Source organism: Pseudonaja textilis, unplaced genomic scaffold (genome assembly GCF_049901715.1).
Source record: "Pseudonaja textilis isolate UNSWEBS1 unplaced genomic scaffold, rPseTex1.2 PTEXSCF25, whole genome shotgun sequence".
NCBI lineage: Eukaryota > Metazoa > Chordata > Lepidosauria > Squamata > Elapidae > Pseudonaja > Pseudonaja textilis.
In genome coordinates this window covers 537,746-551,031 of record NW_028262874.1, presented here as the reverse complement: position 1 = coordinate 551,031, position 13,286 = coordinate 537,746, and the positions used below count along the sequence as shown (strand labels likewise).

Here is a 13,286-nt window from a genome sequence, read left to right as displayed (position 1 = left end):
GGCTTGGACTTTATCGGATGGGATTGAATCATGAGTGGATGGAGGTCCTTTTGGCCCCATTGGGGGAAAGAAGCTTCTTCTCATCCTGCTTGGGGAAAAGTGTCCCCTGAAGGGGCAGCTCCATAATCTGGGAGGCTCTTAAGGAGGTCTGACCTGGCTAGAGCTCTCCATGCCTCCCTTTCATCCTCCCTGGGATGGAGCAATGGGCCTTCTGCTCCTAGGAAGCAGCTCCAAGGCTTTCAGTTCACCTGAAATTATCAAGATTGTTCTGATATCACACCTTAAAATTATGGGTGTAAGAAGAGGGGAGAAATGCATGTTAATGGGGTCATGAGAAGGAACCGACTGGTTATCACTTAATGCTGAAATCTTTTCTCAGTTCCATCCAGGGGTGGGATTCAAATTTTGTAATAACCGGTTCTGTAGGGGTGGCTTGATTTGTGGGTGTGGCTTGGTGGTCACATGACCAGATGGGTGTGGCTTTGTGGCCGTGTGACTGAGTGGGCTTGGCCAGGTGATTTGCAAACTAAATACAATTGGTCCTCACTTAATGGCCAGTTGCTTAGAAAGTGTTCTAATTTATGACTGATCTCCCCAGAGCTGCTTGACCTGTTTTTGGAGTTTTGACAACCATAAACACAAACACACAAACACACACACACTTCTAACCCTGCTATTCTTTGATTCTGTAAGGATCTCCTGCTGGAGCAGGGGGTTGGACTAGCTGACCTCCAAGATCCCTTGCAGGCCAGCCCTAGATTGTTGCATTGCTTCAAAGAGTCTTCTGAAGCCAGGGTTTGTGTACTTCCTTCCTCTCCTTTTTTCTCTCTCCCTCCTTCCATTTATTTATCTATCCATTCATATATCTCATTCACTTTCTCCTCCCTCCGTCTCTTCCTTTCTTTATCTTTCCCTTTCCTTCCTTTTGCTTCCTTTCTCTTTTCTTTCTTTCTCTTTTCTTTCTTTCTCTTTTCTTTCTTGTCTCTCTTTTCCTCTCTCATTCCCTCTTTTTCTCTTTCTCCCCTAGGTATCACTCTCTCTCTCTCTCTCTCTCTCTCTCTGCCTCTTTCCCTATCTCACCCCCCCACTTTGTGTGAGTGTGTGTGTGTGTGTGTGTGTTGTGTAAAAGAGAGCCATGGGTAAGTCTGACCAGGTCTGGTCTCTTTAAGAATCTCCCCAAGTATGAACTGGCCCTTTCAGGGGACACTTTTCCCCAAGCAGGACGAAGCTTCTTTCCCAATGGGACAAAAAGGACCTCCACCCAATCATGATTCAAATTCATCTGAATTCAGGCCCTGGTCAACAGAATTCCCTTTTTTCTTTGCTAGTTTGGGCACAAGGAGCAAACAACCAGAAGCTCTTAGTGACACTTTCCCCAGCCCTTGTGGGTTTCTCACCAGTTTGAAGGAGATACTCAAGCGTAGATGGTTCACAAAATGGAGCAGTGCGAGAAGGTAAGGGTGACGGTGAGGGATAGCGAAGTGGCCGGGTCCCTATCTCCCCCCACCTCTCTGTATGTGCCTGTGAATGTGTTTGTGTCTCCGTTAAAGCTGTGGCTGGGCCAAGCCAACAAGCTCTCCTTAGTGTTCTTCGCTACTTCTTTCATTTCTTCTTTTTCAAATCCAGACTGGCTGAACAATGATTGCCAGACCGTGGTGGAAGCGTGCATTTGGTGTGACTCCTCCTCTTCCGCCTCCTCTCGCACCCAGCAGCTGTGGATGGATCAAGAGGGTGCAGTTGTGTGGGGAGATGCTCGCTCCTCAAGTGAGCAGCCACCCGCCCCATACAGTTTTGCTGTGCTTTGGCATTTGCTTGAGGAGCATCTCCCCGTGCGCATGCACTGTCCCGGCCCTGCCACAACCACCATTATGAGAGGAGGAGGAGGAGGAGGAGGAGGAGGAGGAGGAGGAGGAGGAGGAGGAGGAGGAATGAAAGAAGTAACAAAGAGCGCCAAGGAGAGCTTGCTGGCTTGGCCCAGGCACGGCTTTCAGGGAGACACACACAGAGAATGGAAGAGAGAATTGGGAAGATAGGGACCCGGCCACTTCACTATCCCCCACCGTCACCCTTACCTTCTCAGGGCAGACAAGGGAGGGGAGGGTGAGGGGCAGGGCCAGCCGCTTCATCAAGGTGAAGAGGGGGCGACCAAGCACAGGCGAGTAGAAACCTGGGAACAGTGGCTCCTGAGGGGCTTTGAGGTCAGACGGCCTGGAGTGGCCGAGATCCGAGTGAGCATTGCACCACAGGTTCACCTGATTGCCCACTTCTTTGGTGTTGGCTTTACGGAGCCACGGGATGAGGCCTGAGCTCACATACAAAGCAGTGCCTTTAACTGCGCTCGCTTGTATGTGTCCAAATAATCCAGCGAAGACACCAGAAGAGTCACTCAGTTAGACCTCCCCACTTTGCAGTCTTACTCCTGCACAAAAAGGCCATTCCCTGAGCTAAGAAGGCAAGGAGCTGCAGCTCGACTCACCCAATTCCTAGGACTACCCCAATGGTCCCAATTCTGCTAGGAGAGGGCGGCTCCCCCTGGCAATCCCCCTTTCCCTCAGTGCCTGAACACCAGGTTGGACCACTAGAAGGCCACTTCCCTGCTTCTCAATGGCTCTCCTGTACCATCCACTGCAGGACCCTCCAACTCCTTCCCCAAATTCTCCCTCAACTTCAAAATGACAATGCCTGTTGCCTACATGGGTGCAACCAGGTGGGCGTGGCAGGGCCAACCAGGGGTGATAATTCTGGGTCCAACAAAGGGGCTGCGGGCGGGAGAGGGAAGGGATGGTAGGCAAATGGGCCATGCTTCCTGATCTCCCTCCCCCACACTTCTGCCTCACCGTCGGCAAAGTTCCATCAGCTGCGTGAATCCCAGCTAATCCCATGTGGAGAGGCTCATGTTCTCCTGCTGCTGGGAAAGCAAGAGAGACTTTCCCAGCACAGTGAAAAGTTTGCAATTTCCTCTCCAATGGGGAAACAGGTGTCTCTGTGTGGCAGAGAAGCAGCCTGCTTGAATCCTGTTTCTCTCTGCCACCCAGAACTGTGCCAGGAAAGACTGCAGTAGGAGAGCACGAGCCTCTCCACATGTCTTCCAGTACAGCGAAATGTAGCTCGGGTCCCCACCAGTCTGCATCTCGCCTCTCGTCTGGATTCACCGCATATACTGGGCCTTACCTGCTGGGGGTAAGGGCGGCAGGTGGTGGCAGCAAAAGGCAAGTGGGGTGGAGGGGGGTAAAGGTGACCGGCAGTGGCAGGTAGGCGATTGGGCCCCAGAGCTTGCAGAGCTTCCCTCACCCAGGGAGATCAGGCAGGGCCACAGTGGAAGACATGCAGCAATGGCTGGCCTGGCAAGTGGGCAAAAGCAGGCTGCAGGTGATCTGCGCATGCACAATAAGGACTGACTGGGAGCAGAGGGTAGGGGCTGGCAGAGACGGGCGGGGCCAGTCAGTGGTGCAATTTGCCGGTTCTCCGAAGTGCGCAGAATCATAACAACCCCTTTCTATAGAACTGGACAGAACCAGTACAATCCCACCCCTGGTTCCATTTCTCCAGACTTTTCTATTTAATAACGTCCTTTTTTTTTTTTTTTGCAATGTGAGATGCCAAAAGCAAAGGAGAGGAACTTCTGGAAGAATCTTCCAGAAGTTATATCTCCAACAATTTGGAAATAGTGAGAGATTTTGTCTTTACTTAAGTGAAGACCAGAGGCTAATATCTAATATCTTGCCTAATATCCATTTTTACCTCCATTTTCCATGGACGGAGAGTCCTAACACATTTCCTTTGGCAATCTTGTTTTTTTCCTGCTCAGTCCTTTCCTCAATCTGAATGTGTGGAAAGTTGTCATCCTGGATTTGTCAAGAGGGCTCGAGAAGGAGAGCCAGTTTGCTGTTACGACTGCGTTCCTTGTCCAGAGTGGACCTTCTCCACTCAGAAAGGTGGGTGACACCAGAGGAAAATGGGAGGCCTGGTGGAACTGGATCCATAGAGAGACTTGTCATGAAAGTGTGAATTAAAAAACACTTTGAAGCTGAATTGGTTTCTTCTTTATTTCCAAAATGCCCCGTTTCTTATCTAAACAGAAGAACAAAACGACTGTGAAGGAAGGGTTGGATAGAGAGAGGTGGCTGTGGCAGATGGGGCAAGTTTTACTACTGCCAGAGAAAATATTTCTTCTTTTTAGCTTGGATGTGTCCTTCCTTCCACATTGACTTCTCCAGGAACACCTGAGTTCCTTGAAATGTGAGGAATGGTTTTAGGCCCACCACCTGAAAGTAGAATTGCAACGCAATCTACATAGGTTTCCTTTCAGGAACACTGAAAAGGTATTGCTGATGTACGAGATGCACAATGTGGTGGTATGGACAGTTATGCCTGTTTCTGGCTGCACCCGTATCACCACTGCTCCAATGGCCATTTCAAATTATTTGCAGCAGTCACCTGATCCACCAGCATCCTCTGAGACAAGTATGGCAAGAATTGCCACCTGACAGATAAGTTTCTCTAGAAAGATTAATTGATTCATTATTTTCCTTTAGTAATGGAGGTTCCTATCAATATTCTGATCATTACAAAGGAAATCTTTCAAGTCCAAAGCGTCCCTCAATTTCACAGCCTATCAAAAATATACTGTAGCTATATTTTTTTAAAAAGTGATACACTTATTTTTTGTCTCTGGAGATATTAAGAAATCCATCCCGGAAAATGCTTCTGATAATCACTTGTTCCCAAAGAATGTAAAATATATCTTGAAATGCAAAGGACAAAGAAATATGGGGCTGTTGTTTTTTTTCTCAGATACAGAAAAATGCACCAAATGTCCAGATGATAAATACCCAAATAAAGAAAGAGTCCAATGTATCCCCAAAGTGACAACCTTCCTGTCTTATGAAGAGCTTTTGGGCATCATCCTGGTTTCTTTTGCCCTATTCTTGTTCCTAAGCACAGGCCTAGTTTTAATCGTCTTCATTAAATACTGAGAAACTCCCCTTGTCAAAGCCAACAACCGGGACCTCTCCTACATCCTCCTGGTCTCCCTGCTGCTTTGCTTCGTGTCTCCTTCTCTCTTTATTGGTCAACCAAGGAAAGGCACCTGCTTTCTCTGACAAACGGTCTTCAGCATCATCTTCTCAGTTGCCGTTTCTTCCCTCTTGGCCAAAACCATCATGGTGGTGCTGGCTTTCCTGGCCACAAAACCAGGAAACCAAATGAAGAGATGGTTGGGGAAGAGCTTGGCCAACTCCATCATCCTGTCTTGTTCTGCTGTCCAAGTGATCATCTGCTCCATCTGGCTGGGAGCTTCTCCCCCATTCCCTGACTCTGACCTCCACTCCCAGCCTGGAGAGATCATCCTTCAATGCAATGAAGGGGCCGTGGTCATGTTCTACGTAACCCTCAGCTACATGGGCTTCCTGGCTGCCGTCTGCTTCACGGTGGCTTTCCTGGCCAGGAATCTGCCTGGTAGCTTCAATGAAGCCAAACTGATCACCTTCAGCATGCTGGTCTTCTGCAGTGTCTGGGTGAGTTTTGTGCCCACCTACCTGAGCACCAAAGGGAAACACATGGTGGCTGTGCAGGTCTTCTCCATCCTTGCCTCCAGTTCTGGTCTGCTGATCTGCATCTTCATCCCCAAGTGCCACATTATTCTTCTGAGGCCAGACCTGAATACAAAGGAGCATCTCACAGCCAGAACAAATGTAAAAACATGAGACAACACAATTATGATATTGGAAGAAATGCATCCTTTTAAGCAATTGCATTGTTTCTTCAGTTAAACTGGCTGACTCCATTTTATCTTTTTATTTGAAAGGAGAGATAAATTATTTACACTTTGATGGTATAGAGGAATCCAAGAAAATCATATATGTTTATATTTTCAAATAGGAAATGGTTGAATGATTGGAATTCTTGTATTTCTCTATTCATTCCAATAAATCTAGCTAAAGAGAACTCTGTGAAAGTCATTCAGAGGCATTTAATATGTAGCAGTCGCCAATGAAACGGACACCTTATAAAAATAATTTCAGCAGTTATTCCAATTGACAGTGGCTGAAACTGTACATACGTTGAGAAGGAGTGAGTAGGAAAAGAGGCTAGTTGGAAGGATCATGCTCTCACTGTGCTGTTTGGTCATCTCCATGAGAAGCATTGCCCTTTGCACCAAGCCCTTTCGAGGGGTCCATGAAGGCTCTCTTGCTTAGATGTTGCCATCCCAAGAGACCCAGTGGGCATAATTTCTCACAGATGCCCTTTCCTGTGAAGGGGGTTTTCTATGAGATCCTGCATCCTCCCCTCTCCCCTAATTGGGTGATACCCCAAACAGCCGATTCTTTCCCCTGATACTCAGGGCAGGTGGAGACTGGAGTCCAGAGGTTTTGAGAAATGAAAGGTTCTGCATCTTCATCCCCAAGTGCTACATTATACTTCTGAGGCCAGTGCTGAACACAAAGGAGCATCTCACAGCCAGAAGAAATGTAAAAACATGAGATATAACATCATTATGACAATGGAAGAATTGTTAATGTTTCTTTTATTTGATTTCCATTTTGATAGTATGCAGGAGTCAAAGAAAATGATATCTATATGTTTCAAAATGGGGAATTGTTGAACAACTGGAATTCTTGCAGTTTCCTCCTCTTTCAATAAATATTGCAAAAGAGACCTCTGTAAAATTCAGAGGAATTCAGCTGTTCAGCAACAGCTACTGAACATGATACCTTATAAAAAACGATTGATGCACTTGTTCCTACTTACAGCAGCTAAACATGTGGGTGGGTGGTGAATGACTGAGCAGGAAAAGAGGTTAGGAGGAAACTGTGGGAACCAAACACCAGCCTGGTTGCCTGATCCTCTCCCTAAAGATACCAGAATGATGTGAAATGCCATGTTTGACTGGATCTCAGCTGAGCAGTAAAATCTTCATCCTTCTTATATGAGTCTTTCTTGATTTCCTGATAAAACCTCCTTTGCAGAAAGAACTCAGCAGAACAGCTGTCTGGGATTTCAGTTTGGGATTGTTTTTATTTTGGTATGTACTTCACAGCAAAAAAAAAAAGGAAATAAAAAATGAAGTGTGTAAAGAAATTTCCACTGTATATATTTTTTTCATCAACCAGAGAAATAAAATAGCAGTTTTCAAGCCCTTTAAGTTTCCACTCTACAGTTTGTACCTAAAGCATTTCTCCGCTCCTCTTCCAAGCTTATATTTTCTGTGAAGGGGTGGAGAAGATGTCCAGAGAAAGGGGACCTTGGGACTCTTCCCAGGAGGAGGTTGCAGGGATCCTGTCTCAAGGCAGCCGCATCATTGTCCAGGTCACAAACCTCCAATGCTGCATAATGTTCATCCAGGTCCAAGAAGGGGCTGAATAAGTGGGGAGGGGACTTCTAGGTTTCTAGGAAGAGGCACCCATGGAAACTGCTCTGCTCTCCAACCACAGAGATTGCTGATCAATTGGGAATCAATTTTGATGTCTCATAAAGGCTCCTAACTGTGAATAGGATCCCTTTGCAAATTCCATTTTAAGGAGATCAGAAAAGCTCTGGTGGATCAGAAGAAGGTCAGTCTAAGATTCACACAAATCCCTCTGGTTCTCTCACAAGCAGTAGAAGAAAGCAGAGACTTGTGGCTTTCTTCCACATGGAAGAGGGGTTTATCCAGAGGTGGTATTCAGTAGGTTCTGACCAGTTCTGGAGAACCGGTAGTGGAAATTTTGAGTGGTTTGGAGAACTGGCAAATACCGCCTCTGACTGGCCTTGCCCCCATCTCTTCTCTGAGTCCCAGGTGATCAGCTGGACCTCCTTTGGTTGCCATGCACAGGAGAATGAAGCTGGAAAGCAGGCTAGTGGGGTGGGGAGGGAATGGGATTTTGAAGTAACTTTCCCCTGCCATGCCAACCAAGCCATGCCCACTGAACCAGTAGTAAAAGAATTTGAACCCCACCACTGCATTTATCCCACAGTTTCCCTTTCCTCCATCACAACACACAATGTTGGACACTCAGCCATCTCACACTCTAGGAATCTCCAATTTTAGTATCTTACATTAATCCAAGAAAATGTTTCCAACTTTCCCACCCCAATTCAATAAGAACTAATGTGGGACTGTAATTCAAAGGTCTCCTGGTGATCCGCTCAAAGTCCCCCAGGAAGTTTTCCTGCCTGAAGGAGGATTAGAACTCAGAGCCTCCTGGACCTTGGCCCATACAACCAACAAGTAATGGATCATAGATCCTAAATCAATTATTGTCAGGAAGCTCACTCAAATTGACCGGCAATTTATGCAAAAACATTGGGGTTGTGTGGCAGTGAGGTAGAAGCCAGGTCTGCCTTTAAGTTTTTGGGGAACAGGGTGGGTGATTCAGTATGTCTTTATCCCACCTCAAAGCGAAGCGGTCCTGTGAAACAGGGTCTAAAGAAGGATGCTAAAGGAGGCTGCGCAAAGACCCACGACTGTGGAGTGGGTGGCTGACGCTGGCCCTTTCGCAATTATGGGGCTGGGTTGGGTAGCACAGGTGCGCTTGGCACCACGTGATTATTGACAGTTTTCATGTAGTGTGCAAAACAGTAACTAGGTTTTCCTTCTAGTTTGGGTTTTGGGACTGGGAAGATTGGGGTGTTGCAAGGGGAAGTGCATTTGTGCAGTACACCCTGTTCTAGGGATGCTTTTATTAACTTCTGCATGGACTCTATTGCTTCTGACTGTATTCTGTATTGGGGAATGGAGGTTGGTGGCCCTGTCTTTCCTTGAATTGTAACTTGGGTAGCAATCCTACTTCAGTGGGATCCCATCCCCATGGAGAGGCCAGTAGGCTTCTGGGGTCTGTGGGCAGATGGATGTCTCTCTCAATTGGACCTATTGTGGTGAGGGGTGTATGTTTGACTGGGATGTCTAAGTGGAACCTCTCCGTAGTGCATATGATGGTTGCCCTCAGCTTGCAAAGCAAGGCCCTGCCCACGAGGGACAGGGGAGGTTGGGGACAGTTAAGGAATGGGTGCTCCAAGGAAAAGAGGGGTGGTTTTCCCTCCCATCCCCATTAGGTTCTCAGTTCAATGCGCCAGTACCACAGGCTCACCCTAATGACTGTTGCACCAGAGCGGTGCCAGTGGCTCAATGGGGTAAGCCTGTGGAGCTGGTGCCTTGAACACAGTGGTGGCAGCACTTTGGGAAAGTAACTCTACTTTTGCAAACTGCCGCCCCTGTTGCATTCTGTCTGTTTGTCCATCCATCCATCCATCCATCTAAAAGGTCTGTCTGTCTGCCTGCCTTTCTGCCTGCCTGTCTTTCTGTCTACCTACCTACCTACCTACCTACCTACCTATGTAGATCTATCTATCTACCTACCTATCTACCTACCTAACTACCTATCCATCCATCCATCAAAAAGGTCTGTCTACCTGCCTGCCTTCCTTCCTGCCTGCCTGTCTTTCTGTCTATCTACCTACCTACCTAGTTATCTAGAAATGTAGATCTATCTACCTATCTACCTACCTATCTACCTACCTATCTACCTACCTATCTACCTATCCATCCATCAATTCAAAAGGTCTGTCTGTCTGTCTTCCTGCCTGCCTACCTACCTACCTATCTACCTGTCCATCCATCCATCCAAAAGTTCTGTCTGTCTTCCTGCCTGCTTGCCTGCTGAAACCAGTTTCTGTGGAATCAAATGCAAGACCCCGAAAAGCCAATAATCCAGGCTCACTGCAGTTCTTATTTATTCTGTGTCCCCTCCTTAAAATAATGGGAGGAACTCCTACAGGCAAAAGAATGCACTTATATTTCTACATTTCAGGAAAAGAGAGCAAACATACATATGCATATTTAAAAGATGATGGGAGCATGAATATTAATAACTAGCAAGACTCAAGTTACCTCCCCACCCAATTAGTGTTGCTGCCCCAAAGAAGGAATTATTATGTAAATAACAAGAAACTATCATTTGTATTGCCATAGCAGCTTGGATAAAATAAATTTAGAAATGAGGACATCAGTGTTGTCCCATACATTCCCTCGATATTTCTATCTTTCTAACATGCTCCCATTCCTCCAAGAAATCTTCCAGGCAACTTTTATTTACTTCAACAAAAAAATAATTGATCACTCATCTGGAGAACCACTTGAACCATTTTATAATTTTGTTCTTTTGGAACATGTTAAGAATTAAAATTGCTCTGTCTCACATTTCCAACATTTCTTCTGGCTGTGAGATGCTCCTTTGTGTTCAGGTCTGGCTTCAGAAGGATAATGTAGCACTTGGGGATGAAGATGCAGACTAGCAGACCAGCACTGGAGGCCAGGATGGAGAAGACCTGCACAGCCACTATGTGTTTCCCTTTGGTGTTCAGGTAGGTGGGCACAAAAGTCACCCACACACTGAAGAAGACCAGCACTTTGATTCACTACTAGAATCTAATCAGAGATGCTTTGCCAATTCTAGTCCAATGACCTGCTCCAGCAGGGTTGGAAGGGAGTGTGTGTGTGTTTGTGTGTGTGTGTATGTGTGTGCATGGCTGTCAAAACTCCCCAAACAGGTCAAGTAGCTTTGGGGAGGCCAGTCATAAATTAGAACACTTGCTAAGCAACCAGTTGACCCTGTTTCTTTTGACTTCCTAGATTATTTGTAAGAATAATAAAGGCAGGAAATGAAGAAATAAGATTATACCAGGCCACAGAAAGGGAAGGAAGAAGCTTCCACTCACCTCCTTAAGACTACAACACCCATCTTCCTGCAAACCACCGAACTAACCCAGGACAGACCCAGGAGAGCAAATGTAATTTCCTAGATTATTTGTTCAAAAAATAATTAAAGGTGATTTATCAGTAAATAAGATTATACAAGGCTACAGAAAGCGAGGTAAGAAGTCTCATCTGATCTCAACATTATAACCCCCATCTTCCTGCAATCTGCTGAGCTTAATCCGGGACAGACCCGGGAAACCCAATTTTAATCTCCTAAATTATTCGTAAAAATAATAAAAGTAGGATATAAAGAAGTAAAATTATACAAGGCCACAGAAAGGGAAATAAGATGCCTCCCTTAATTTCCTCGGCACTACAACCCCGGGACCAACTGATTTTATTTTTTTATCAGGCCTTGGAGGCTGATTCAATGGATGGAACCCAGGTATCCCTCCGTGTCCCCTATAAGACCCAGGCCTAGGAAGGCCCACTGAACTGGGGGGACCGTGTTTCCAGTGGAGGAAACCCAGAGCGACCCTGGAGGTCTTTTTTTTTTTTTGTAAAATTTTTATTTTATAAGACAAACATATACAAACAAAACATAAAAACATAAAACCATCTTCCATTTTACATACATACAGTGTGTCAGTTGGTTACAAATCTTTTGTGCTATCCTTTCATAGTCATTGCTCATGGTTTATATAAATTCTCACATTGTCAAATTAACATGTTTATCTATTTATCAGTTATTAATCATCCATGACTAAACTATTTATTCCATCATTTTATATGAGATATTCCAAATTGTATTGTAAAATTTATATTGTACTTTCATCCAATGGTTATATATATCTGTATTGTATTTTATATCGATCTATTAAACTTCTATTACAAAATTTCCTAGTCTATTACATTACCATGTCTTTTTGTCCAACCATTGATAAAACAAATCCCATGTCATATAAAATTGTTTATCTTTATCTTGTTCTCTAATTTCAAATGTCAATTTAGTCATTTCAGCACAGTCCATAATTTTCTTAGTAACTTCCTCCTGCATCATTTTTTTTTCATTTTTCCAGTTCTTTGCAAATACAATTCTAGCTGTTGTTAAGACATTTACAATCAAATATTTCAGTTCTTTATTGTATATGTCTAGTATGACTCCCAATAAAAAGATTTCTGGTTTAAAGTCTATATGCTGTTTTATCAATTTTCCAACTATGTGTGGATTTTAGTCCAATATTTGCATCTGAACATGTCCACCACATATGGTAATATGAACCAGGTATCTGATGACATTTCCAACATTTATCTGATTTGTTCTTAAACATTCTCGTAATTCTTGTCGGGGGTAGATGCCACCTGTAAAACATCTTATACAAATTTTCTTTATATGCGGTTGACATTGTCATTTTATAATTTTGAGACCACAATTTTTGCCATTTCTCTAAATCAATCCCATATCCAAAAATTTTCCCCCAAGCAATCATCATTTCTTTAACTTGTTCTTCCTCTAATTCTAATAAATGTCCATAAAAATTTTAATTATCTTTTCATCAGTACCCATCAGAATTTTATCTAAACTAGTCAAGTTATCATAGACACCTTCTGTTCTAAAATCTTTATCAAATCTAGATTGTATTTGCAAATATGAAAACCAATTCATTTTTACACCTATTCTTCCAATGCTTGCATAGATTTCAGTTCATCCTTTTCATTCAGTATTTCACCATATCTGACTGTTTGTTCTTTTTTATATATTATTGGATAAGAAAAAGCTTCAATGGTAGATATCCATAATAGAATCTTTAAATAATATTGTCTTTTTATTTTCTCCCAATTTAAAAACAATGCCTCTCAAATGTAATGTCTTCTAAAATACCCCTACGTTTTAGTTCCCTTATACCAGAGGGAAGCATGCCATCCCAGCAGCAAGTCATGGCCTTCTAAAGTCAATAATCTACTATTCCTTAACATTATCCATTCCTTTACCCGCATCAAACTTGATGCTTGATAATATAATTCCCAGTTGGGCAAGGCAAACCCTCTTCTTGTTCTTGCATCTTGTAACAGTTTAAGTTTTATTCTCGCTTTCTTACCCTGCCAGATGTATTTCAACACAATTTTATTTAAGTCTTAAAAAAACTCTTTCCCTAATCGAATTGGAACTGTTTGGAATAAGTATAAAATTCTAGACAATACATTCATCTTAATTGTAAATATTCTCTCAATCAATGATAATTGTAAGTTTTCCCATTTTGTCAAATCTGTCGCAATCTGTTGTTTGAGTTTAAAATAATTATCCTCCTTCAATGTGCTACATCTTGATGTAATATATATCCCTAAATACTTAACCTTATTTGTGACCTGTATTTCTAAAACTTCTTCCAACTTTCTTTCGTCTTGCTAGCATGTTTTTGTTAATATCTTTGTTTTATTTTTATTTATTTTCAAACCTGCTATGTTTCCATATTCTTCTATCTTTTCTATTGATTTAGGTGCTGTTTCCAATGGGTCTTCTAATATAAATACCAGGTCATCTGCAAAGCCTTGCAATTTATACTCTTTCTTTTTTATTTCTATTCCTTTTATTTCTTTTTCTTCTCTAATA

General features: G+C 43.6%; 1 protein-coding gene across 6 annotated transcripts in view; it reads left to right on the top strand.

Annotated features, from left to right (window-relative positions):
- Window positions 1-7,019, top strand: part of LOC148123680 (vomeronasal type-2 receptor 26-like) — a 172,298-nt gene extending 165,279 nt beyond the window's left edge. For 3 of the 6 annotated variants that reach the window (XM_087919083.1, XM_087919085.1, XM_087919086.1), the window contains 2 exons: window positions 3,809-3,935; window positions 4,945-7,019. In XM_087919083.1, the coding sequence (XP_087775209.1) occupies window positions 5,163-5,705 (543 nt within the window). In that variant the 5' untranslated portion in view covers window positions 3,809-3,935; window positions 4,945-5,162 and the 3' untranslated portion in view covers window positions 5,706-7,019. The other 3 variants (XR_015740590.1, XR_015740589.1, XM_087919084.1) reach the window with 2 other exon arrangements.
- The last annotated feature ends 6,267 nt before the right edge of the window (window positions 7,020-13,286 follow it).